Genomic DNA, 25,388 nt, shown 5'->3' on the forward strand with positions numbered 1-25,388 from the left:
AGGTGTCGTCTGCACTACCTGATTATTATGCCATTGTGGTTCAGTGCTACAGAGCGCTGAGTCATTTCCCCAGACAATTCTGTCCATGGAATATGATATTTCGTGTATTGTCAGCCTTTGACCTTTCATTTATCATCCCAGATGCTTTAATTGAAGAAAAACAGGCTGTTGTTCAGGATACTGATGTTGAATTCATCAAGGATTACTTTCATTTTATGATTAGCTAGCAGCAGTCGACAGAAGTGTTCCTCTCGGTTTTTGCGCATTTGGAGGGCGAATCCAGCAGGGTGTAACCTAATCCAGACATTAATTGGCTCATAGATTTATATACAAGGATGTAAACCATTGGAAGGAGAGCACAAGGCCACTGATGCGGATTTCTCTTGGATTTTCACGGTGGAAACATTACTGCAAACAAGGACTTTTACTGATGCTTGTTTCTACTTAAAGATACAAAAAAAAAATAAAGAAATGGAATCTACTTTGAGTAAAATCTTTTTTCTTTAAAAAAATAACTCAGCAAAAAGCTCAAACAAAATGAGATGGCTTCTCACGGCTGATGTGACTATGAACTGCTCTGCAGCTGTTCAATTCTTAAAGCCTGCTGAGAGCTGTCAGAAGTGATGTGATTTCAGATATGGTACTTCAGGAAAACTTGGTGGAAAAAGTGCTGTTCAAATGCACTGAAATGAGCAGAAGAAACGACCACCTGTTAGCTGCTGATCCCATTAATATAAAGCCATCTATCAGATGCAATCAAATTGCATTTGATGTACAGGGGACACTGAAATCATGCCAGGAGAGAAATCCTTCCAATGTCAGCCAAAGCGTGTCCAATGTCAGTGTTGTATCTGCAAAACAGAGGTTCGTCAATGGCGTCAATTGAACTGCTTTTAATCGACATGACTGAGCTGCTGCTCTCAGTAAATCATAGTAGATGTTCAGCTACAGCTTTTCTGTGAAAGATAGAAATCTAAGTCATGACCAAAGACGACAGGAGACTTGTATTTCCTCACTAATGTTGCAATATGAATTGTTATCTCATGATAATCTATTACATAATTAATTAAAATGTTAATTATGAACTAATAATAATGAGTAAATGTGGGAGCGGTTAAATAATGATAAGATCACTGCTTCAGTGTGTGAAGTTAACTTTTTGCAGTGAGGAAAAGGTGGGAAATTGAAGGGAAATGGAGTCTGTTCTGTGCAAGCAAGCAGCGCTGCTCCTGATTAATACATGAGTGTGGTCTCTGGGATGTGAGGAAGGGTGCGCTGGGTGGGTACAGCTCCTCCTCTCCTCAGCCGCAATGCAGTGCCGTTAGAGGCAGCATCTACCCCTCGGCCTCACGGACCTCGTACGACAATCTTGACACCTCTCCTTCATAAATCTCCTGTTAAGGTCACAGTGTGGGGGCAGTGAAAACACATTAAGAACAGCCTCTTGAGTTTGATTTTTCATTCTTTATTTATCTGTTTCATATTGCATATTCTCAGCAGTAATACATAGCACAGTCATCATTGTCCTAGCATTGCAGACCAGAAGAGTGAGACACTGCAGTTCACCTGTCAGGAGAAGCTGCATTAAGGTGCACAACAAGCGAAAATTCAAATCTTTCTTTACTCATGTATCTGTAAATATAATAGACATTTGTATCTGCTTAAATATACATCTTTATATTTGATATCTGTCACAATCTTTAGCTTGACATTGTTTTGACATCTCTACCCTTGGAAGGCTTGTTTAGGTACAGCAGGCCCCTGCGATCCCCGTCAGCGGGATTCAGTTTAAATGCACTTGTTATTTATTAAGGGCAGTTGTCACATTCAGATAAAGAGTTTAGAGCATTCTGCATTCACTACAGTCATACATCAGAAGCATCGGTGGGGTAATGGCCATACCTAGGGAGCAGGGGATTATTTGCTACAGAAATCACTATTGCTTACATACCATTACCTGCTTTGCTTTGAACATTAAAGTGCCTGTCTGCTTTCTCCTGCTCTTTACTCCCTCATAGTTCTTTGGCATCTCCACCTTCTCCTCATGCCCCGATTCACAGTCTTACTTCTTGGCCTTCTCCTCTTTGCTCTCCTTAGACTCAGTACCAGAGGATTTCTCAGCCTTCCCTCCCTCCTTCGCCTCCTTACTTTCTTCTTTACTCGCCTCCTTTTTCTCCTCTGGTTTCTTCTCCTCTTTCTTGGTGTCTGTTTTCGGGGGTTCGGCTTTAGGTGCGGGCTTCTCCTCTGGCTTCTTCTCCTCCTTCTTTCCCTCTGTTTTCTCAGGCTCTGCTTTGGGGGCAGGCTTTGCCTCGGGCTCGGCCTTCTCTGGTTTGGGAGCAGAAGGCTTCTCCTCCTTTGCAGGGGGAGCGCTCTCTTTAGGCTCAGATTTAGGGGCAGGTTTGTCCTCTGCGGGTTTGCTGGGAGGAGCAGGTTTGTCATCCGTCTTTGGGGCGTCATCTTCTTTGCTCTCTTTCTTTGCCTCAGGTTTGTCTGCCTTCTCTGGCTCTTTCTCCTTTGGCTCCTGCTTCTTCTCCTCCTTCACAGGTTGCTCTTTCTCCTTCTTTTCCTCCTTGACAGGCTCAGGCTTCTCCTCTTTTTTCTCCTCTTTAGGGGTGTCTTTGGCAGCGACAGGCTTGGCCTTCTCTTTCTCTGGAGACTTTGGTTCAGGGGTCTTGGGAGGAGACTTAGATTCAGGGGATTTGCTGGGTGGGGATTTTGACACAGGTGACTTTGGTGCGGGTGACTTTGACTCGTCTCCTGCGGGGGATTTGACTGCAGGCGACTTCGCAGGTGATTTGGGCATCGGGGATTTGGCTGCTGGGGATTTAGATTCTGGTGATTTAGATTCTGGTGATTTGACAGCAGGAGATTTAGGTTGAGGGGATTTTGAAGGAGGTGACGCAGCCTTTTCTGGAGATTTGGACTTCTCTTCCTCCTCACCAGCCTCCTCTTCCTCTCCCTTCTCCTCACCCTCCTCTTCCTTCTCTTCCTCTCCTTTTTCTTCCTCCTTCTCCTCTTCTTCACCCTCTCCTTCCTCCTCCTTCTCTTCCCCTTCCTCCTCTTCTTTGGTTTCCTCACCTTGCTCTTCTTCTTCTCCTGCCTCTTCTTCCTCTTCTCCTTCTTTCTTTTCCTCTTCTTCCTCCTCCTCTGCCTCCTCTGTCACCTCTGTCACCTGGGTCTCATCTGTCTGTTCCTCCACGATGACTGTATCTGAGATCTCCTCTCCTTTCACTTTGAAGAGTCTGCTTTCCAGGTAGGAGTACGGACTTCCTCCTGACACGAAGCGATTCTCCTCTCCCTCCAGCAACTTCCTGTTTTAAAGACACAGACGCACACTCAGTGAAAATGTCAATAGCCAGAGAATCTATTTAATTATGTGTGGTTTCAACCTCTGACCGACCTATAAGCAGCAATCTCAATATCTAGAGCCATCTTCACATTCAGCAGCTCCTGGTAGTCTTTCAGCTGGCTGGCCATCTCCCATTTGGTGGTTTTCAGCTCGTTGTCCAGCTGATTGATGGTCTCCTGCAAAATGACAGCATGCAGCCTCACAGGTCATACTCATGAATGTGCATGTCACGTGTAATATGTGAGATGTTTGTGTTGATTTCCTGCCTGTAGTGAGTTGAGGTCGTCGTTGTGTCTGTCTTCGCTCTCCATACGTTGCCTCTCCAGTGACTCCTTGGTTCCTCGGAGAGTCTCCAGCTCTATGGTGCGGCTCTGGAGCTGACGGCGGTACTCTGTGATCTCTTCCTTGCTGCCACGAAGGGCGTCCTGGTTAGACCTTGCGGCATCAGACAGATGCTCCATACGCACTGCGGAAATGACATAAAAAAGGATGCATGTTATTTATAAATCATATGTGCTGTGTCTGGCCTTGGTCCCGAAACAGTTTGACGTGACAAATTCAGCATTCTGACTCGGGCCGTATGCCTGCATGAACTTCCTGAGACACTTGACCTGCCCTCTGTCCACAAGGCCTCACAGAGCCACTGGGAGCCTGAGTAACCTTGACAGTGTCCGTCTGTCAGTCAGTCGTCTGACTCAGCTCCCTCCCTCTTCCAAGCATGAATGAGCCACACTGCTGCAGTCAGCTGGACACCACACAGGGAAGGTCATCCTGACTGCACCTTTCGCTGCTTATATCAAGTCAGCATGTGGATGTACAGCGAGGGTCGATTCATAGATCATTAAGTTCTGTGACGTTCTCAGATAAAACCCTTCGAGGCCTTTGAGGGTGCAGATTGTGTGTGTGTTGTACCACAAAGGTCAGCAGCTGTGTGTGTATCGGATCTTGCAGTATCATTGAGAGGAGGATTCTCACAAGATGATGTCTCAGTTACTGCCTCGCCTCAGCAAACCTAATCCATCATATCTGCATTAATAACTCACTTCTGTGGCCTTGGTTACCTCCAGTCACGACATCAGACAGGATGACTGTTAAGGGGATGGCTGTCTGGTCTGCCTGTGACCTTGAGACAATGATTCTATTTGTAGAGGTTCAGGTTTTGGGTGATACACAAAAATAAGAGCGTACGTGGGGCGCTGGCAAGAACACACCCACTGTTACCCACAGTGAGAGTGCAAATTAATCATGGTCTCCTCTCAGTGTGCCGTCTCACTCCTGCAGTGCTTGCTGTAAGTAAAAATTATCATTCTGCGGCAACGATGCACCCAAAGAGAGTCGCATCACCTAAACTGGAGGTCATGCTGTTTGAATCTTTATCTCTGCATATTTTCATTTACATTTACATTTACTTTCTTTGACTGTAACCGGTAATTAAAGTAAATTCAATCTCTTTTGTTAAAGTTTGCAACCTGGCAGGTTGCTGGGATCTGTTAGTCTGTCAGCATAGTGCAGCACAGTGTTGATGGTCTCAGTGGGTAACCCTGCAGGCCCCTGCTCAGTCACCTGAACTCACCTTCTACATGATAACAACTATGAGCTATAGCCTCAGTTAAAGGTCAGACTTTCAGCACCATGGACAGAGAACATGCACTATGTTACACAATTAAGTTCCTCCGCGATTTAAAAACCATGAGATTTTTAAGAAACTTTGCCTTTTTCACCACACTCACCCTTGAACCATTCCTCGCTGTGCCTTGAGCTCTTGGATGCGTGGGTGTCCAGCTGTGAGCGGATCTCTCGCAGTGCGCCGGTGACGTCCGCCTTCAGCGTGTCTCGCATATCGAAGCTCACCTGCGCGCCCTGAATCTGAGCGAGGAGCTCGGCCACTTCTTCCTCGTGGTTCTTCCTCAGGAAAGCGTCCTCCTCCTCCAGGGAACGGTGCTTCTTGTCCAGCTCCAGTCGCGCCAGCCGGCACTCCTCAACATACTTCTTCATGGCGCGGGCGGCAGCCTCCAACTCTTCCCGGTTGCGCGCCTCGTCCTCCAGCCTCGCCCTCAGGTGCTGGACGTCCTCCTCCAGGTGTTCGTGCTCCAGAGACGCACGGGCCTTCTCCCCGGTCAGCTGCTGCAGGAGACCCCTCAGGTCGCCCAGTTCTCGCTCGTAGTGCTCCCCGACGGAGGCGCGTCCCGCCTGGCTCTGCCGCAGAGCTGCCGCCTCTGCCTCCAGGTTGCGGTTGTGCATCTCCAGGTTGCGCACCTTGTCGATGTAGCCGGCGAACCGGTCATTCAGAGTCTGCAGGATCTCCTTCTCGCTCCTTCGTGTCATGTCGCCGTTGAAGGTGTCTATGCTGTCGACGGAGGACGGCTGGCTGTAGGTGAGGCGGCGGCGCTGGGAGTGGAAGCCGCTGGAGGACACGGAGGCAGGCCGTGCCTTGCGGTACGAGGTCGGGCCGAAGAGGTGGTGCTCTACCGAGTAACTCATGATGGCTGGGCCGGAGCAGTGACTGCAGCAGGAGGGGGAGCGCTGGGCTTATATAGGAGGGAGGGAAAACTCACTAGTCAGCACCAGGATGCACTATTTAAAGAGATATGTTTCTACAGAAAACTACTGCCTGCGCAGGAATCTATTCATTATAATCAGTGTGGCACCTTGTTGGTGATTTGTATTTTCATTGAAGTTGTTAATGAGGTGTATTTTATTTAAATCTTTTAAATATATATTATATAGGCTATATAATAATAAAATCTAAATAAGGGTTTTATGTAAGCACCACTTTTCACTTTTTTTATGCATAAAAATCACCGGGACAAATGTGGCCTGTGTGTTAAATAATTAAAACATAAGTAGTCAGTAGTAGTCAGTAGTCCCTCAATTTTCAGGCCTATTCCAAACGGCCAATGGCTTTTAATAAATAATAAAAATAAATTATAATTTTAAAAACTTCAATACTTTAGGATGTATTCACATTTTGCTGTGGCTTTCTTTATTTGTGTCTATGTGAAGTGATTGTGTTGGTGAGCAGCATGTTCTGCTGATGCTCTCTGTAGCTGTACTGCTGCAGTGTGAGTTTGCAGATCCATGCCAAACCCCCTGAGACTGAACTCAACTGCTGGGCCATTGACAGACTCTCTCTCTCTCTCACACACACTCACACACACACACACACACACACACAGACGAACACAAAAGGTTTATTTCCCCCTCTACACTTCAAAGGAAACATTTCATCTCTCGGTTTCGGATTTTCGTTGTTGTTGCTGAAGATCTCCAGCTGTGCAGACTTGGTTGCAGGCCAAGCCTGACATGTGACAGCACTGACATAAAAACCAAAAACAGCAGCAGCAGCATAAACAGCCACTTTATAGTGCAGGATACGCATTGAGCTGCGATGATACAGCATTCACAAAAATCCAAACTGAGCTGTCTGCTGATCTGAGGAGAGGACCAGATCTGAAGAGCACGTACAGCACCTATTGATTACTCAAACTCAGGGTGAGTGAGTTTACTCTGCATACCTTAAAGGAGCAGGGAGAATGGTGTATTTCACTTGAGATGTGTGTTGAAGAATAGATGGATCAGCACGCAGTCATTTCTCCGTATCAGCCATTCTTTAACCCTGTGAACATGTGTGTTGTCAGCCCAATGACACCCCGGGGACTGTGTGACACCCAAGTCCTTAGCCTGTCCTCCAGCGATGGTGTCATGTGTGTTTAAGGTCCTCAAATCTTACCTTCAAATAGAGTTGAGGCAATTAGGGTGTTGCCTTTTCTTGTGATGCGATTATTGATACGCTGGTGCCAACTATCACTGTTTTTATTAAAACACTGTGCTGCACTGTTTGGCTTTCTGGCAGTTCCATCTTTTGCTTGCCTATTTTACGTGGGACAACGGGAGCTCGTCTCTCACAGAAAACAATGCTCTTAAAGGGCCTCGAACGCCTCGTCAATAGTCCCTTAAATTCTGTGACTTTGTGACATCACACTACATCACCATGTCACACATTTGCATAATCTATGCCACATTCAAAAAACACACACTGGAAGCTGAAAACACGACAGAGCTGACCAGAGACCAGATGAGCAGTGCTGGCGCAGGCGTGTGTGAGCTGACCAATCAGAGCAGACTGGGTATTAAAGGGACAGGAGCTAAAACAGAGCGTTTTAGACAGAGGGGGGATACAGAGCTGCAGCACTGCACAGTATGGGAAACCTTATGTGTTTTTGAGCAATAAAGCATGTAAACCTGTTCTGGTTACATGCTGCTATTCCGACATGCCGCTATTTAGACAGTGACCTCTAATTGTCGGAATAGTGGCATTAAAGTTATTTTTCAAGCGTCCCACTATTTCGACATTGTTTTTTGTGATTGTCGGAGACATGTCGGAATAGCGGGATGTCGGAATAGCGGGCGGACCCCACCTGTTCTAGTAGTAACCTAAAACCTAAAATAAAATTATGAACCTGAGAATCAGCATAGTATGTCTCCTTTAAAGTGAAATCCATGAAAGTGTTATCAACTGTTTTCACAAATCGGTGAAAATGCTTCTTTGAATCTGTGTTGGTACTGTTTGCGCAACAGTCACAGTGTGTTTTGCACCACATCTCACATATTCAGGGAGCTGAGGGTCATTCAGAACATAAATAACATGCCACAGCCCCTCCCTTCACCAGCTTCATGGTTTATAAATGAGGATAATGGAGCAGAGTGGGCAGAATTCAGTTGTGATGTTACAAGGATCTCATATTCAATGTAGCTCATGTTCTTCAATACCTTGTTATTTGAACCAACTGCAAGTAGTCTACATGAAAAAATAGATGCGCAATTTTTCATTCTGTGCTAGAAAATTCCTGCTGGAAGAAACATAATATAACATGGCCGTATTTGGAGTTCATCCAAATGGTTGCTGTATTTGTAATCAGAATAGAGTTTGGGAGCTTTCAAAACCAATTCCCCTGCAACTATTATGATGTTGCGAGCCAAATTTGAGACAGAAGAACACCATAGAAGCGACAAACTGTCAAGCGACAGTATTGTTGGTTTCTCAAAAGGAGCCTAAGCTGCACTTTGATGCTGCCATGACTGGATTTGTCGCAGTGACCTTTCAATGAAAGTTGAAGTCTTGCCATGTGAATGACATTGAGCGAGAACAGCAGGAAAAGAGATGGTAGGCTCTTGCCATGTAATGACCTTGTCCTTGAAGGGATGGATGGAGAGATGGAAAACATCAGAATCGATGCAGAGAGAAAATGTCACAAAACAGTGAAAACCATCCCACAAGAAATAAGATGTGGGGAATCAGAATAAAAGATATCTTTTGTGTATGTTTCCTGTGTGCGTGCAAGTGTGTGATTGTGTACTGTGGAGCAGTGGATGCCAGGAGCTTCCCTCGTTTTGTTCTATGGTGGTATACTCAGAGCTTTCTGTGATTTGAGACAATGAGAGAAAAGAGGAGCTCGGGGTTGTGATCAAGGCAGACATGGAGGTTTAGACAACAGGGAAGAAGATGATGCACAGAAGGAAGGCTGACAGACACACAGAAATAGGGATGAGAGGAGAGGACGGGGGGAGTGGAGTTGTGTGAGAAAAGAGGGAGTCACCTTGGGAGGGACAACTAGAAAAATGGCTGTCCTGGCAGTCTCAGGGATGACTCAGCTGCAATACAATTAAGGCCCTGGATTGTGTTCACCAGTTGCTTTATACATGTAGTTGTGTGTGCGTGCATGTGTGTGCATGTGATTGTGATAGCATCACCACTATGAGTTATTAAAGGAGAAAAGAGCCATCATTCAAAGTCACACCGAACACATTAGGGTTATTCATTGTGATGGTTATGAAGCTAATGAACACAAACAAACAGCTGTGGCACTTCACAGCTTGTGGCTGTGAAAAATCAACCACCAGATTGAAGTTTCCAGAACACTGAGGCTTCGTCACAGCACCATCTGCTGCACAGTGAGCAGACTGCGGCTGTAGTTTCCTGGTTTGACCACGGGGGGCAGCAGAGCCCCGCTGCGAGACACGCACTACTGTTTACTTCCGGTGTTAGCTCCCATTTGACAACCGAGGGAAAGTTCAAACAAAATACAGCTAACCTTTTCACAAAACAGGGATAAAATCTCTATTAAAATGTACCAACCACTGTCGTTATTTGATAGATGGATCCAGGAAAACAACGAGTTGGTTAACAAATGGAAGGTAAGAAGTTAATGTTAAATATTTCGTGTTTTCAGCGGTTTCAATTAGCCTGTACAACATTAACTCAACTTTTCATGAACACACTGTCTTCCACTGTTAAGGTTGATGTATAGGCCTTTCTATGATGGACAATAAAATGTGCTTTAAGTCTTACCAGAACTGGAAAAAGCTTTTACATCTTTTAATGGTGCTTATATGACAATAACACACTATTACAAAGAAACCCCCCCATTGAAAACGTTCCTTCACTTCAATACTATTATTACAAATGCATTAACATGACAGTGACAGTAAAATGTAGCTGGTTGACTAATCTCATTCATATACTGCCGCTGGTGTAATCTGTATACATAAAATAAAAAAACTGATCATCTTTTTTGAGAGGAAACGTCAAACTATATCTATTAAATGTGTTGCAAAAAGTGCCATGATTCTCTCTCAACTATAGTGTTTAGGCAATATGAAGTAGCATAAAATGTAAATACTCTAATGTTGTACTTTAAGGCTAAAAGTCAGTGTGTAAAGTGAGTTTACAGGTCTTGGGGAATACTAGAGTATAGGTGAAAAAAGTGGAGGAAGCTGCATGTAATCTGATAAAGTGCCTCCAGTGATGTCACTCAGTGGCTGTTGTAGGTGATGTAGGTTTGAAAAGTAGTCCACTGGTCTGAATTGCACTGTAACACTGTTGGACTCATCATGGAAAGTTTAAAAACAAATGATCAAAAGTGATACACCAAAACGTGGCTCCTAAATTACCCATAAAACAACTTAGTCACTGAGTAACATCTCTAGAGGCAATTTACAGATTACATTCAGCCACAGAAGGCTTCCTACTACTTTTTTCATATATGCAGTAGTACTCCTCAAGACTTGTAAACACGCTTTAATGTTGCATAATTGGTGGAGTTTTCCTTTATGTACCATTCTTACTTTCCAGTTTGCTTTCGCTTTCTTGTTTCAGCAGCAAGAAATAGGAGGAGAAGCTGTAAGCCACGACCAGAACCAGACCCATCTGAGATGTTGTTCGTCTGAGTTTCACAAACTTTCAAGGAAAATCCAAGGTGCTCCATTTCCATCATAATACTGTTTAAAAGCCTAATTTGTTAAGGTGGGGAGCTCAGCACTAACCTTTGTGGATCTTCTATCTCCCTTTTTTCCATTCCCCATGTCCCTTTCCTGCAGGTATCCCTCCTCTTTTAGAACATGCACAGTTGGAGCTGACAGTAGTGTACAATGCCTGTTTGTGCTCTGCTGCTCTGTCTCAGTTCTCAGAAGCTGAGCTGCTCCTCTCACAAGCCACAGAGAGAGGTAGGTCTAAGCTGCCAGATGATGACAAAACCATAGATTTAGATGACACAGGAAATAATGCCAGACATCCAGTTTCATGTAAGAAGGATCTCTAAACTGTGATTTCACAGCCTACTCTTGTTCCCTACAGTTATACAGATGACAGGTGATGACCCTATTTCTTCAGACCCTCCTGCTTTTTGGAAAACACTTCTCAAATCAGTGGGAAACACAACTTTTAACTCCTCTGTACAGCACCTTCTTTGTCTGCAGTGGGCAATATGGCTGGCCACCTGCCAGCTGAAAACGATTCAGGAGTTTCAGGTACGATCCTGTTTATAGATTATGTTTCCACCTAACTTGTTTGGTGTGATATTCATCCAGTCGATTTTGGTGAAGCTAAAGAGATAGGTTTCATTTAACCCTTTGGTGTGAACCAGACTAAACCAAAGGTTTGTTTGTGATGTTAAAAAAACAGAAGGTTGTGTGTTATGAATATGTGCCGTATACTATATATACATGCTGTCTCTGTCCTCTTCAACCTCATAGCCCTCATATGTTATATATGAGGCAAAGATATAATGACTGCTATCAAGTGTTGGATTTATATCCAAGTCAACAGAGAAATTAAATATGTTTTTTGTTTGTTTGAGGAAAAACATGGTGGTGAAAACATTCTGAAAGTTTTAGTGCAGTTTTCCCCCCAATATTTTTTTCCCTAAACATTAAATGCTGATTTGCCTTCTACAGTGTCCAGTCCCCACTGTGTGTAATAGTATAGGCTTGATATTGTTTTGTTGTTGACAGTATTATAAAATAAACTGATACTGTATTTTGTTCCTGTGATGCAGGATGAGCTGTTCTCCCTGTTTGAGACACTATCAACTGAGCTTGGGGATGACAAGAGGAGCAATGAAAGGGGAAAGTCCTCAGAGATTCCACTACTAGTGATGGACCCAAGACGGCTGATTGAGTTATTGCAGACCTGCACTTTTATAGCCCAAGGTCAGCAACATACATGTTATTTGTTGATGTATGTCGAACAAACAGATACAGATTGTTGTAACCGAGTGGCGGACTCAGGCTGTCTGAGATGCAAGCACAAGTTGTGTGCAGTAGGGCACGAATGAGGAAAGTCTTAATGCAGTTATAGTGAAAAAGTTCTAATCCCTGGTTAAGATAAAAATAGTCTTATTATATGACTCATACATTTTCTTTATACATACAAAATATTGTATAAAGCTTAAGTATATAGTAAATGTCTTGATTTCTGCACTCTAAAAACATGTTTCAGCTCAGGGGCAGACAAACTATCATAATACAGAAAAAAATATTAGTTGAATGCAAACTGATGTCTTCGGGTGTATTTGAATGGTTGGAGTCGACTTTTTAAAATACAAGTGAGTAAATTGCGGGTGCACGCTCCCAGAGCAAATATTGATGAGTAGTTCTCATGTTCCTGAAAAGTGAATTTATAAATATTTCTTATATATTGATAATTTTACTTTATGGGTTATGTGCAACTTAGATAGTGCTTACAATTTTAACATTTGGTTAAAATGAGTTGTGACCTACGTATTTATTTTTATTCATGATTTGAATTGCCTTGGCCAAAGAGCCTCGGATGGCTGACGTAGTGTGTTGTGGTGGTTTTATGTTTGATCTATGTAGGTTTCTCTCTGAGGACAATGACGTTATCTAAACTAAACTACATGCCAGTGATGTATCAAAAAGACCCTTGTGTTTATAGTACAAAGTAAAAGTATTTTGCCGTTTTCTGTATGTTTTATTAAGGTGCAGAACGATTGAGTGCGGGTCAGAGTTCAGAAGCGCTGTCTGGCCTGCAGATGGCTTCCTCCCTGCCCGCTCCCAGAACTCTATTAGCATACACACACCTCCTCTCGGGCTCCTGCCTCGCCTATATGGTATACACACTAACAAAAATGTTTTACACATACACATATAGTCTATACATACGCACAGAGAATTTGCATTCATCATGCATGGGTATGACAGGTTTTAGCATTTGCATGCAGTGAGAGTGTTTATATGTGCATTTGTCTTCAGAGCTGCCCTCAGATGGCATTGCAGTGTTACAGGAAGGCATTGGAGACAGACTCCCGGTGTGTGTGTGCTCTGTACCAGAGCATACTCATATACAGACAGCTGGGCAACATACAGGCTGAGATACAAGCTCTTCGTTTGCTGCACTCAGTGAGTAAAACAAGTATACAGTATGTACGGGGAAAGCAGAAAAAAGGTGACAGAAATGTGTCTAAATGTTGTTCTTGTAGATAATTTGTTGTTAAAAAATATTCTGTGCCATTGTTGTTGTGGAGTAGCCGTCAGCAGATGAACCAAAAGGTTTATTTGGGCCACTGACATGTAAGTGTAGGCCTGTGCACTGACACATGAAACCTCTCTTGTCCCACAGACTTTGCTGTTGCCCTCTGCCACAGAGCCTCCTCTGGCTGGTACTCATCTCCTCTCCCCGTCCGTATTGCTTTGCAGCCAATCACTGAACAGCTTGCTCTCAGTTCCCTCTGCCCTCTCTGTCCTTCACAGTCTGGCCCAGAAGTGTGTGCTCCATGGGAGGTGAGGAGCACAGCATGGAGCTCAGAGTTAATGTTTCTTTATGGCACCTGATCATGACTCAAAACTAGAAAACAGATGAAGATGAGAATAGTACACACATGGTGCAAACTGTATTTGTAATATGGTTGTCACTGCTGTTTCTTCAGGGTGTCAGAGGGTGTGGAATATTATTTGGACCTGCTGGCTGCTCTTCACTCAGATGATCAACATGGAGTAAGACTGAAAACCCTGACAGATGAGATGATTTAATAATGAACTTTGGATATATTTTAATTGATGTCGGTATGCTCTAAGTCTCCATCTCAGGTACATGCCAAGGATCCTCCCCTCCCTAGGTTGCCTGAACTTTACCTGGAGGCTGGCGCTGCCTTACTCATGGCCCGACGGCCCGCTGATTGCATGGCGCTGTGCGATGAGGTCATTGGCACAACACTGGAGCTGCTGCCAGAGAAGTTGGTGTTGGAGGAGCCAGAGGAGAAGTTTGAGGCTGAGACCAGGGCTGTGGGTGCAGAGGGTGAAGATAGGATGAGGATGCTGCTCTGGACAGGGGCTGCCTACCTCCTGCAGGGTCACTGCCACACTCACCTGAGGGACTGGAAACAAGCTGTGACTCACTACACAAGGTCTTCAAGATGAAAATGGCTCTTTTTTCTGTTATTATGATAATATGATTACAAACAAACACCTAAGCTTATACTCTGCCTTACAGGTGCATCAACCTGCTGGTAAAGGTGCACTTTAAGAAGAGAGGTGAGTACTTTTTTCTCTTTGATGCTTTAGAGAGACATTTCCATTTTTACCAACCCTACAGCTACTGTTACTTTATGCATTTTTCCTGTTGATTGTTCAATTGCAGGTTTCCAACCACAGATCCCCAGTGCAGACATGGTTGGCAAGCAGGGGACAGATCTGTGTATCCTCCAGAGGCTGAAGGGGCTTTCACTAGCTGGTAGAGGCATCAGCTTCTCCCAGACAGACCAGCTAAGAGAGGCACTGAGAGACCTCAATCTCAGCTTGCAGGCAGTTCCAGGTATACACACCACAGCGTTAACTTATTGATATATACAGCAGAGCTCATGCCTTGGTATTATGAGCTATGATTTGAACAATGTTAAATCTGCACTTTGTCTGGTCATTTGTTAGAACATGTCATCATGCTGTATGTGCTGTTCTGTCTCAGACTGTGTGGGTGCAGGGCTGTGGTGCGGTGAAGTGCTGTGGAGGCTTGGCAGGAGACAGGAGGCAGCAGCTTGTTGGGAAAAGACATGGAGCTTCACTACACAATCCTCAGTAGAGTAAGACAATGCCACGCTTAAATTCACTGCCTCTGCTTAGTTTTTAACCCACTTAACCCCTGTTAAGACCTGGCACAAAAATGCATCTCGGGTGACGAGGTTACATGTGTCCAGTTGACACGTGTGAATGTGCCAAAAAATAAATAAATAAATAGTGTGGGGAAGTGGCATTTGATTATACTAGCCACACTTGGAGGTGGCCAGGAACCCTTGTGACCACGCAGATACAGATGCATCCACAACCACACCAAAGCATTTTGTACTCAACCATAAGTGCACACAGCAAGACAGTTGGTTTCTAAATCTTCTTAAGATCTCAAACAGAGCATGTAAAGCTGCTGTCAACAATGTTTTGCCATTTTAAATTACAGCAAAACAAAATTGAAGCATCAGAATTGCAAAATGTTGTTTCACCCTATTTCTGTAGGAAATAAAATATACTTTTAGACAGTTTTTACATCGCCAACCGACTGGGTGTGGCCCAACCAGAAGAAATGCATTATTTTAAGTGTTTCATCATTTTCCATGGCACAGATTGATAATGTACGAATGTAATTACATTTTGTATACTATGAAGAAAAAATGAGCGATTTTTTCAAGCTGTTTTTGTAAAGATGGCCATGTGCAAATGTGCAATCTTGATCTAAATATGATAGCTCGAATCTGTTGTGACTTAAAATGCATTTTAGAGGCATTCCTTGTATAAACTGGCACTCACTCACAGATATTTTCACCTTACAGCCAGAAGCTATCCTCAACAAATGCTAACGCACTTTGTTTTGTTTTTTTTGCCCACAATAAATCAAAGGCCAGTTATCTGTAAGTGCTGGATTTTTGTTTGTTTTGATTCTTGTCACTGCCCGGAGCTCGATATATTGTTTAAGTTTTGAAACAGTGTGCGCTGTTCTTCTTTCCCCACATGAACTTCAGTCTGTCTTAATCAGATTCAGACACTTTTTTTTTAATCAAGAATATAAAACATAAGTAGTTAAAGCACTCTCATGTTGCTTTAGGCAGAGAACATTTACCATGCTGTTAAGTTAGTCTTCATCTAACTGGTAAGTGTCTTCTGTGTTGCAGGAGTTTGAGTCTGTACCTACAGGAGCCCCAGTCTGGCCCTTTGTTGGACTCCATGGAGCTGCGGCGCAGAATACAGGAACTTGGTCCAACCTTGTCAGCCTAGAGAGGGACGAAAGACAACTACCCTATCACTTACTCAACCGGATCAACTTTCACCTGCCTCTGAACTGAAACCCGTACTCACAACAAACATGTATCTGCTTCAGCAGTAAAATAAAGCATGTTGAAAGGGCTTACAGTGTTTGAGACTGAGAATGAACACAGTGTACACAAGATATGCTGTAAAGATGCTGGGCCATAGCAAATTAAAAGTGTGTTTTGGGAAGGCAAGAGTTATCACGAATGTTACTTTAATAATTGATTATGCTTATTAAAATAAAGCACAATACATACCACCTGAGAAGACACAACACAAACTATGCTGCTGCTCTAAAATGCCTATTTAAGGCGATTTGTGTGTGTATTTTTCCTATAAATAACACAAAATATAAACATAATACTTTTGTTTTGTTCTTTCCACATACCGGTCAGCTATAATCAATAAAAACAAAATAATATTTCATGTTTTTACGCTTCTTCAGTATCAACGCGGTACGCATTAATTGGATGACAGAAGTTTGCTGAGACGCTGAAGTGACCAATAAGAGGCGACCTGATGAAAATAGGAACGTCCTGCTCGGCTGTAATTGGCCAGATTTCCACAATATTCCTGTTGACGTCTGACTCCGGAGTCTCTCATTGGTTGCCGAGGTGACGGCCAGCCTCCAGCCAATCAGAATGACGGATGCATCCAGCTCACGGTATAACTGTAAAGAAGAGCACGGAAACGGCTGCTCTTTCGTGTGAAATCACAGAGAACGTCGAGTAACGAGAACCGGTCAAGCCTCTTACACATTTAGCTAGAATTTCTTTATTTATTGATAGTAAACCAGGTGGACGACCATGGCCTCGGGAGGGGAGTAAGTACAAATGTCTTTCAGTCCTTTTAAAATGCGTTTTTCTGAACAATGGCTATCAGCAGTTGCCTTTTAAATAGCTAACGTCAGCTCAGAATACGTTCGTTTATTAAAGTTAGCTCACTTGCTAATACATGACCGAGTTTGCTAGCAGAAGAGCTAATGGGGTCAGTTACTTCAGCCTCCGCACTTTTGTCCATTGGTTGGATAACCTAACATTAAAAATCCACTGACAGCTGAGTGTTACATCGACAGTTGTTAAACTGTTGTCATCCTCTCGGTTGTCTTTGGCTAGTTACCGACATTGAGTTAGCTAGCTGTGTGACAGCTACTTGACAAAGCGCAGTCATCTCTGTCGTGTTTGCATGCTAATGTTAGCTTAGCAGTGTCAAGGCCAAAGCCATCCACCATCACATCGACAAGTTGGCCTAACCACCGGCTAAGAACCCGTCTTTACAGTGTGCTTTATATTGTCAATTGATCAATATAAACCCAATCGGCAAATGGCTGAGGCTAAGGTTGCTGGCTAATGGTTACACGAAAGAACACGCTAGCTAACGTTAGTCATCCAAACGGCTAGCTACATGGCGAGCTGTCTATAGCCACTCTACACAGTGCACCTAAGCTAGCAGGCTAACAAGGTCCGGCTATTCATTCTGAGTGATCGACAATTTACTTCGGCTCTAATTCGCTGTTAGCAAAACAGTTGTGAAATAACACATTTCCTCATCGGACTATCGTGTGGGTCATCCTTACATCGGTAGCTAATACATTTAAAATCACTACCGAGTTGGTACATGCTCTAACCGTGAAGGAACCTAGCTAGCTAACAAAGTTTTTTTCCAATTCTTTTGCTGTGTCATCTGGGCTCACTCGCCAGTCAGTTAGCTCTAAGGCTAGCATTAGCATGCTAACAACATGAAAGAGAAACCACAAAACGGGTTCAAGACTTTTCTGGAAACTTGTGGCAATTTGAACCTTAACGTTAACCTCTGGTTCGTCGTTTGCAGTATTTTGATTGTTCGCATGATTGTGCGTATTATCCGTAGGTGACGTTTAGTCTTGGTGATAGGCGAGTTGTATAAATGACCTGTTTACACTTATGGTTACTGCGACAAATACTTAATCAGAGTTATTATCATTAATCATGTAGGGACATGCACACAATTGAATTGGCCTCAGATTATCCGAATTGACTAATGCCTCCTATCATTTATAACACTAGTTAATTTGCAGTTTTTCATGGATGTGTAAATATAGAAAGGTACAGAAACAATACAGTAAAATACATTTACAATTCACTTTACAAAGACCAAACCAATCAATAACGTTAGTAAAAGCACTTATGTCTGATCTCACTTCAGACACTGTTTAGACTTGGGTTTAAAACCACCCCAGTAGCTTAATGGATGTAAGAAGTAGACTGTATTGCCCCGCTGATAACAGGATGCTGGACCTTAACAAAACTGTTTTCCAATTCTGCCTAGATGTACTAGACAAACTAAACCCGAAACTGAGAAGTTTCACAATGTCACAGAACACTGCTTGGTTATTAATGAAGTTACCAAACCTAAGACATTTGCATTAATGTTGTTAATTCCTTAGTATATTAAGGAGCTTAGTTACTGAAGGACCTGCATGATACCTTGATGATGCTCAATAAGTATATTTTTCTGACCCACAACTTGTTTTTTCTGTTTGTCATCATAGATCCAAAAATGATGATCTAGCCACTGCAATTCTGAAACAGAAGAACAGACCCAACAGACTGATTGTTGATGAATCCATCAATGAAGACAACAGTGTGGTCTCTCTCTCTCAGGTAGACTCAGATTTTACACATTGCTGATGTTTCTATGATTCTAAAACATGTAATCTGTCATGGATCAGATGTTTGGATATCTTTTATCAACCTTATTTAAAATGTAATGACACAATAGATTCGCAAAATAACTTTGTTTTAATGTCTCTTAAGACCAAGATGGACGAGCTGCAGCTCTTTCGTGGAGACACAGTTCTGATGAAGGGAAAGAAGAGGCGGGAGACCGTATGCATCGTGCTGTCTGATGACACCTGCTCCGATGAAAAGGTTCGCATGAACAGGGTGGTCCGCAACAATCTGAGGGTCCGACTGGGTGATGTCATCAGGTGAGGAAAAGCACACAATTAATCATCTAAATTCTTTTCACAACCTTTTAAAAAGAAAGTGGTATTAAGTATAATGTCTCCTCCAGCATTCAGCCATGTCCCGATGTGAAGTACGGAAAGAGGATCCACGTGCTCCCAATAGATGACACAGTAGAGGGAATTACTGGCAACCTGTTTGAAGTCTACTTGAAGCCATACTTTCTGGAGGCTTACAGGCCAATCCGCAAAGGTGAGTGAAATCTTGCATCCCAAGTTTAAGATTTCATTTGGCCCGATTTGATTTAAGTCAGTTTCAATGTATGACATGCAACCCTTTGTTGGAGGAAAATGAACACTGTTTCCTTCTACCATGCGAAGGTGATATTTTCCTGGTCAGAGGAGGTATGCGTGCTGTGGAGTTCAAGGTGGTAGAGACCGATCCCTCTCCCTACTGCATCGTTGCTCCTGATACAGTCATCCACTGTGAGGGAGAGCCAATCAGGAGAGAGGTGGGTAGCTGGTACACACAGAGTGCATGGGTTAACGTTCTCCAAAAAAGAAGCGCATTAAAAATTGAACATCTTGTGTTTTGAACATGCAGGATGAGGAGGAGTCCCTGAATGAGGTGGGCTATGATGACATTGGAGGAGTGAGGAAGCAGTTAGCTCAGATCAAAGAGATGGTGGAGCTGCCTCTTAGACACCCTGCACTGTTCAAGGCCATTGGAGTCAAGGTAAGGCACATTTTTAATCTGTATGAAGGAACAACCAGAACTTGCTTGGCCTTAAATGTAGAATTATAAGTGACGCTATTTTGCTAAAAAATGTCTTTACTTTCTCATTCAAAGCTAAAGTTGAATTTAAAAAGCACCCATTCCCAATTTCAAAAGGCTAGGGTTAAGCTCCAATCTTACTTGTACAGAAGTGACAAATATTAACTGACGTTAGCTTGATCTCGCTGTGTAACTTGACATTGCGTCACTTAAGGAGACTCCTACACTTATGCTGCTGCTACACTAGGTTTAGTATGTCTGACAACTGTGCATTTCAAGTGTTGAATCACAAGAGTAAAGCAAGGAGAGAAAACACTACCTCATAGTGTGTATGTATACTGGTCTTGGATTAGTTTGACTTCAGTATGTATAAAGATGTTGTCATTAAGGTGACTGATTCAAAGTGTAGAAAAATCTTTGTTTTTCTTAAAAATGCTTTTAATTTTGTATTTTACAAAATAAAGAAATGTTTTACCCCTCTTCAGCCCCCACGTGGTATCCTGCTTTATGGACCCCCTGGAACTGGAAAGACCCTGATTGCTAGAGCTGTAGCCAATGAAACTGGAGCTTTCTTCTTCCTGATTAATGGTATGAACAACCATCCACATTTTTCTTACACTTATTCATAGTCTGGGTGATAGTGTTGGTTATATTTGTGGATCAGTTGAATAATTTCTTTCAATGGTTGCTTGAATATACCATGAAGATGGAAATGCACTTTCTGCATCAGTGTGAATCCTGGTGTCTTTTTTTATGTTCAGAATGATATTAAAAAAATCTTATTGGCTAGCTGCAGGACGCAATATCACCTTTTATTAAATTCTGTTATAAAGTAGTAGAGGTGTCTCATCTCCTTTTAATGAATCTTCACAGTTAGGAAAATTGGCTCTTTGTATGTGCCACTGTATGCACTGATATCTCAGACACCATATAGAGTTGTCTTTGATAGTGTTTAGTTGGGATGGGACTTATTCTGTGCATACATATGAAATGTATTTGGTATATGCTGTGCTTTCCTCTGAAACAAAATGTTGGTCTCCATTTTAGGTCCTGAGATCATGAGTAAGCTGGCAGGAGAGAGCGAGAGTAACCTGAGAAAGGCCTTCGAGGAAGCAGAGAAGAATGCTCCTGCCATCATCTTTATCGATGAGCTTGACGCAATCGCTCCTAAGAGGGAGAAGGTGAGTGGGAGGAGAGGACAACTCAATAACATTACAGTGTCTGTTTATAACTTTAGTGTTTTGACATGAAAATATAGCTGATAGGGACTTGGTGTTATCTGTCACATCCTGATCATTGGCCAAAGGGTTCAAATTCAGTCAAGACACTAATGTAAAGATAAAATTTAGATGTGAAATGTATAGCAACAATGTTTTTGTTGTTTTTTTGTAGACTCACGGAGAGGTGGAGAGGCGCATTGTTTCTCAGCTGCTGACTCTTATGGATGGCCTGAAACAGAGAGCTCATGTCATCGTCATGGCGGCCACCAACAGACCCAACAGCATTGACCCTGCACTCAGGAGATTTGGTAAGTTTAATGTTTTTTAACATGTTCCTGCAGTGGTGACTAGAGGAAGCTACTAATACATGTACTGGTAACAAAATGTAAAGCCAGCAATACAGACGCTCCTAAAGAAAAATGTTTAACCCAACTCTGATTGATGTTTTATTTCAAACTCGGCAATCTTTTCTAAGGATGCCTCATCATGCGTCTTCCCATAATGTTTACTTTTTAAATAATGGATGGAATATTTTTAGTAGGTAGTGCATGTTTTTCTTTAGTTATACTTTTATTGTTTGGCATCCTTTCACAGTGCTCACATGGCCGACCACAGGCCTTCATTTAGATTCAGGAAAGGTTCAATTGCTGAACAGATTTGCATTCAAATGTAGCCTGGTTTCCTATATTTGTAAAATTGTTTTAACAGAATCTTTAAAGCAAATTTAAAATGTCATTTTCGACCAACAGCATCCCATAAATTGAGTTGTGCTTCAAGAAATGTCACTACAATAGAGCCGAATTACTGCGTCTCCTTTTACTTAACCTCAAGCTGCTGTGTTTCTGGCATGTTGTCACATCACTGATTAAAACTGCTGGCTGCTGTTTATTTTGTGGGCTCTGCAGGTCACTAGTGGGTCAGTTCCTCACAACACTGTGTGGTTTCCAGTTTTAAAGGCATTAAGGTTGTGTGATGGGATGTTTCTGACAGCCTCGACAAAGGATTGGGATTGGTTCTTGCCTGTCAATCAATTTCAGTTACTTTTGTAACTCTTATCTAACTTTTGAAAATGTCTTCTGCCGCCACACTATTACAGAACAGGCAACACCCCCCTCAGGCTGTGCTCTTAAATTGTATTGAGGTGTGTCTGGAAAGTATCTGTTTCATTGGAACTAATCGGTGTTTTTGAACCTCCACCATCTCCAGGGCGTTTTGATAGGGAAGTGGACATCGGCATCCCTGACGCCACTGGCAGACTGGAGATTCTCCAGATTCACACCAAGAACATGAAACTGGCTGACGATGTCGACTTGGAACAGGTCCGTACACATAATACTCCAGCAGTCAGGTGACACCAAACCACACACTATTTGATGTGGTTATCATTACCTGTAATTTCCGAGTAAAACCACACAGGAAATTGCATTTTATTCTGAATTGTTTCCTTGGATCAGGTGCTGTAAGTTTACATTCCTTTTTTTTATATGGAGGAATGTGATCACTCTTGTCCTGATTGTGCAGTATCTGGTGTGTTTTTTTAATTTGACAATTGGCATTATACACGATCCAGACATGCATTGGTTAACAAACAGTAAGTGAATACACAAATATAATGCATTCACAGTGTTCATTATTGGACTTTATGAACGTGTGTGGTGTTTGTATGATACTAGTCAGGATCTCAACATCATTGTGATCTCTGTATCTTGTATGTAGGTAGCCAATGAGACCCATGGACACGTGGGTGCAGATCTGGCTGCTCTCTGCTCTGAGGCTGCCCTGCAGGCCATCAGAAAGAAGATGGACCTGATTGACCTTGAGGATGAGACCATTGATGCTGAAGTCATGAACTCACTTGCTGTCACTATGGATGACTTCAAGGTAAGGCCTGTAATGTTTTTTGCCATGTTTGCTCCTTACGGCCCACTGAGCCCTTACTGAAATGATTGTCTGCTGTCCTTCAGTGGGCTCTGAGCCAGAGCAACCCATCTGCACTGAGGGAGACAGTTGTTGAGGTTCCCAACATCACCTGGGAGGACATCGGAGGTCTGGATGATGTCAAGAGGGAGCTGCAGGAGTTGGTGCAGGTATGGACCTCTTCCAGAAATAAGATCATATCTAAAAAGTATTAGTATTACAAGGGAATTGTACAAGCCATAAAATGTGAATGTTCTTTCTAACTGTGCTTTTCCTCTACTTTACAATTCAGTACCCAGTGGAGCACCCAGACAAGTTCCTCAAGTTTGGCATGACCCCCTCCAAGGGTGTGCTGTTCTACGGTCCCCCTGGTTGTGGTAAGACTCTGCTGGCCAAAGCCATCGCCAATGAGTGCCAGGCAAATTTCATCTCCATCAAAGGACCTGAGCTGCTCACTATGTGGTTTGGAGAGTCTGAGGCCAACGTCAGAGAGATCTTTGACAAGGTAAGAATGTTGTTAAGAGTGTCTACATGCCACTACAAGCTTCAATGATTGCAACCAATTCCACTCTACATAATTAACTTCTACACTGTATTTAAGACCATTCTGTGTCTGTGTGATGTTTCCAGGCTCGTCAAGCAGCCCCATGCGTTCTCTTCTTTGATGAGCTGGACTCCATAGCCAAGGCTCGTGGCGGCAACGTGGGAGATGGTGGTGGAGCAGCCGACCGTGTCATCAACCAGATCCTGACCGAGATGGATGGTATGTCCAGCAAGAAGAACGTCTTCATCATCGGTGCCACAAACAGACCAGACATCATTGACCCCGCCATCCTGAGACCTGGACGTCTGGATCAGCTCATCTACATCCCCCTGCCTGACGAGAAGAGCAGGATGAGCATCCTGAAAGCCAATCTCCGCAAGAGCCCCATCAGCAAGGTGACCGTGCTGCTATTCATAAATGCACTAACAGACTTGCTGCATGGTCACAGTTTCTCAGTTTTTTGAGTGATTTGTGTGATGACCTTTTTTCTTTTTCCTCAATGGCTTCTGTTGTCAAATAGTCATCACATTAGCTGTTGTACTTTTAATACACTTGACCCCTAACCCTAACTTCACTAGAAGTAAGAGAATCAAAATATGTATACATTTCTAATTTTCTAATCTGTTGTTGATAGGATGTGGACTTGGACTTCCTGGCAAAGATGACCAATGGCTTCTCTGGAGCAGATCTTACAGAGATCTGCCAGCGGGCATGTAAGCTGGCCATCAGGGAGAGCATTGAGAATGAGATCCGCAGAGAGAGGGAGAGGCAGACCAACCCATCAGCTATGGTCAGTGCTTCTGTCTCTTTTATTCACCTTTTGACATTTGCACACTTCTGCTCTGCTGCTGCTTTAGATGCTTTACATGATGGTAACTCTCATATCTTTTTTCATAGGAGGTGGAAGAGGATGATCCTGTGCCAGAGATCAGGAAGGACCACTTCGAAGAGGCAATGCGATTTGCTCGCCGCTCCGTCAGTGACAACGACATTCGCAAATACGAGATGTTCGCTCAGACACTGCAGCAGAGCCGTGGCTTTGGCAGCTTCAGGTATATTTTTCTGTTTGATGGGTTGTATTTGCATGACTGTTGCATACTCTGTAGAAAGTATGGCACTCCACTTACATTACGTCGCTCCATGGCCTTTGTGGAGTGGTGCCATGTAAGTGGAGTATCATACTTTCTACAGAGTTGTTTTACAAAATCGGTTTCTCTGTTCTGATTGGCAGCCAGACTGAAGCAGAGTTAAATTTAAGTCCACTTATTACATGGACGTTGGACCTAATCTGCATGTTTTTTAAAACATCTTTGTAACAAGCTTTACTGTAATGGTGGTAACATTTTCCTGGAATCCCTACTGCTCCTACTGAATATCCTGTCATTACTTCACACCTCAAAGTACTTAAACTCCCGTGAATGTTATCGTCAGAATAGTCGCCTATAAAATTGGTCAATGATTCTTTCTTTGCTTTCAGGTTTCCCTCCAGTGCTGCAGGCGGCAGTGGTCCAAGCCATGGTTCAGGAGGAACTGGCAGTGGTCCAGTGTTCAATGAAGACAACGACGATGACCTTTATGGATAAATGTACACTGCCCCACAGTGGTCAGTACCGGGATCACACCTGTACAAATTCTCACCAGATTCCACATTTTTAGGACTTTGTGCTTCTTTCATGTGTTCCTTTTTTTTGTATGACTTCCCTCGGAGAAAGCATGTAGCCGCTTGGTTTGCCCTGGCTTTGATGTGGGTGGGGGTAAGGGGATGTTGGAACTGGAAGGTGAGTGACTGATGCTGATTGGGGAGGGATGGGAGGGGTGGGGGGGTTGTTATTGAGTGGCCTCATTCTCAGTATATCACAACCAACATGAATGGCTTTAGTGACGGGATTCTATGCTAGACTATAAGAAAGAAAAGAAAACAACATATTGCTAATGACTTCCTCTCTTTTTTTTTTTTTAAATAAACAGTAGCATATAATGTATTACAAATTTGTCAAGGTTATGTTGTTGAAAATAAAATCTCACGAAATGGAAGTGTTATCAGTGTCTGA

At 43.1% G+C, this 25,388-nt stretch overlaps 3 protein-coding genes across 4 annotated transcripts; 2 read left to right on the forward strand and 1 right to left on the reverse strand.

The window, feature by feature from the left end:
* Nucleotides 1-1,444: 1,444 nt before the first annotated feature.
* On the reverse strand, nt 1,445-5,991 carry LOC311260959 (uncharacterized protein). Its single transcript, XM_084359293.1, has 4 exons — nt 5,080-5,991; nt 3,616-3,815; nt 3,401-3,525; nt 1,445-3,311 (listed from the first exon to the last, which is right to left on the reverse strand). Exons 1-4 carry the CDS (start codon nt 5,828-5,830, stop codon nt 2,063-2,065), a joined length of 2,325 nt encoding a protein of 774 aa, XP_084215419.1. The 5' UTR covers nt 5,831-5,991; the 3' UTR covers nt 1,445-2,062.
* Nucleotides 5,992-9,384: 3,393 nt separating this feature from the next.
* On the forward strand, nt 9,385-16,033 carry fancg (FA complementation group G). Of its 2 annotated transcripts, none has more exons than XM_084360844.1 (14): nt 9,385-9,544; nt 10,506-10,605; nt 10,727-10,852; nt 10,983-11,155; nt 11,683-11,836; nt 12,626-12,756; nt 12,899-13,045; nt 13,266-13,426; nt 13,573-13,639; nt 13,721-14,049; nt 14,136-14,176; nt 14,283-14,456; nt 14,607-14,721; nt 15,802-16,033. In XM_084360844.1, the coding sequence occupies exons 1-14, from the start codon at nt 9,476-9,478 to the stop codon at nt 15,902-15,904; spliced, it is 1,890 nt and encodes a 629-aa protein (XP_084216970.1). In that variant the 5' UTR covers nt 9,385-9,475; the 3' UTR covers nt 15,905-16,033. The 2 variants fall into 2 exon arrangements, with proteins under 2 accessions (XP_084216970.1, XP_084216971.1); XM_084360845.1 differs by having other exon boundaries at nt 10,509-10,605.
* A 567-nt stretch (nt 16,034-16,600) lies between these two features.
* On the forward strand, nt 16,601-25,371 carry vcp (valosin containing protein). Its single transcript, XM_084359399.1, has 17 exons — nt 16,601-16,760; nt 18,468-18,579; nt 18,733-18,905; nt 18,992-19,134; nt 19,263-19,393; nt 19,486-19,617; nt 20,142-20,244; nt 20,704-20,837; nt 21,049-21,184; nt 22,083-22,195; nt 22,593-22,757; nt 22,841-22,963; nt 23,086-23,298; nt 23,424-23,732; nt 23,972-24,127; nt 24,235-24,389; nt 24,815-25,371. Exons 1-17 carry the CDS (start codon nt 16,744-16,746, stop codon nt 24,918-24,920), a joined length of 2,421 nt encoding a protein of 806 aa, XP_084215525.1. The 5' UTR covers nt 16,601-16,743; the 3' UTR covers nt 24,921-25,371.
* The last annotated feature ends 17 nt before the right edge of the window (nt 25,372-25,388 follow it).

The sequence above is a fragment of the Pagrus pagrus genome (genome assembly GCF_965226575.1).
Source record: "Pagrus pagrus genome assembly, chromosome: 8".
NCBI lineage: Eukaryota > Metazoa > Chordata > Actinopteri > Spariformes > Sparidae > Pagrus > Pagrus pagrus.

Coding starts and splice junctions, on each gene's coding strand:
- LOC311260959 (XM_084359293.1), bottom strand. CDS start 5,830: ATGAGTTACTCGGTAGAGCACCACCTCTTCGGCCCGACCTCGTACCGC. Junction 3,816..5,079: donor CAGCGAGGAATGGTTCAAGG/GTGAGTGTGGTG, acceptor TCATTTCCGCAG/TGCGTATGGAGCATCTGTCT. Junction 3,312..3,400: donor ATTGAGATTGCTGCTTATAG/GTCGGTCAGAGG, acceptor TCTTTAAAACAG/GAAGTTGCTGGAGGGAGAGG.
- fancg (XM_084360844.1), top strand. CDS start 9,476: ATGTACCAACCACTGTCGTTATTTGATAGATGGATCCAGGAAAACAAC. Junction 13,427..13,572: donor AAGTGTGTGCTCCATGGGAG/GTGAGGAGCACA, acceptor CTGTTTCTTCAG/GGTGTCAGAGGGTGTGGAAT. Junction 14,050..14,135: donor GCTGTGACTCACTACACAAG/GTCTTCAAGATG, acceptor TCTGCCTTACAG/GTGCATCAACCTGCTGGTAA.
- vcp (XM_084359399.1), top strand. Junction 19,135..19,262: donor TTACAGGCCAATCCGCAAAG/GTGAGTGAAATC, acceptor TACCATGCGAAG/GTGATATTTTCCTGGTCAGA. Junction 19,618..20,141: donor TCAAGGCCATTGGAGTCAAG/GTAAGGCACATT, acceptor ACCCCTCTTCAG/CCCCCACGTGGTATCCTGCT.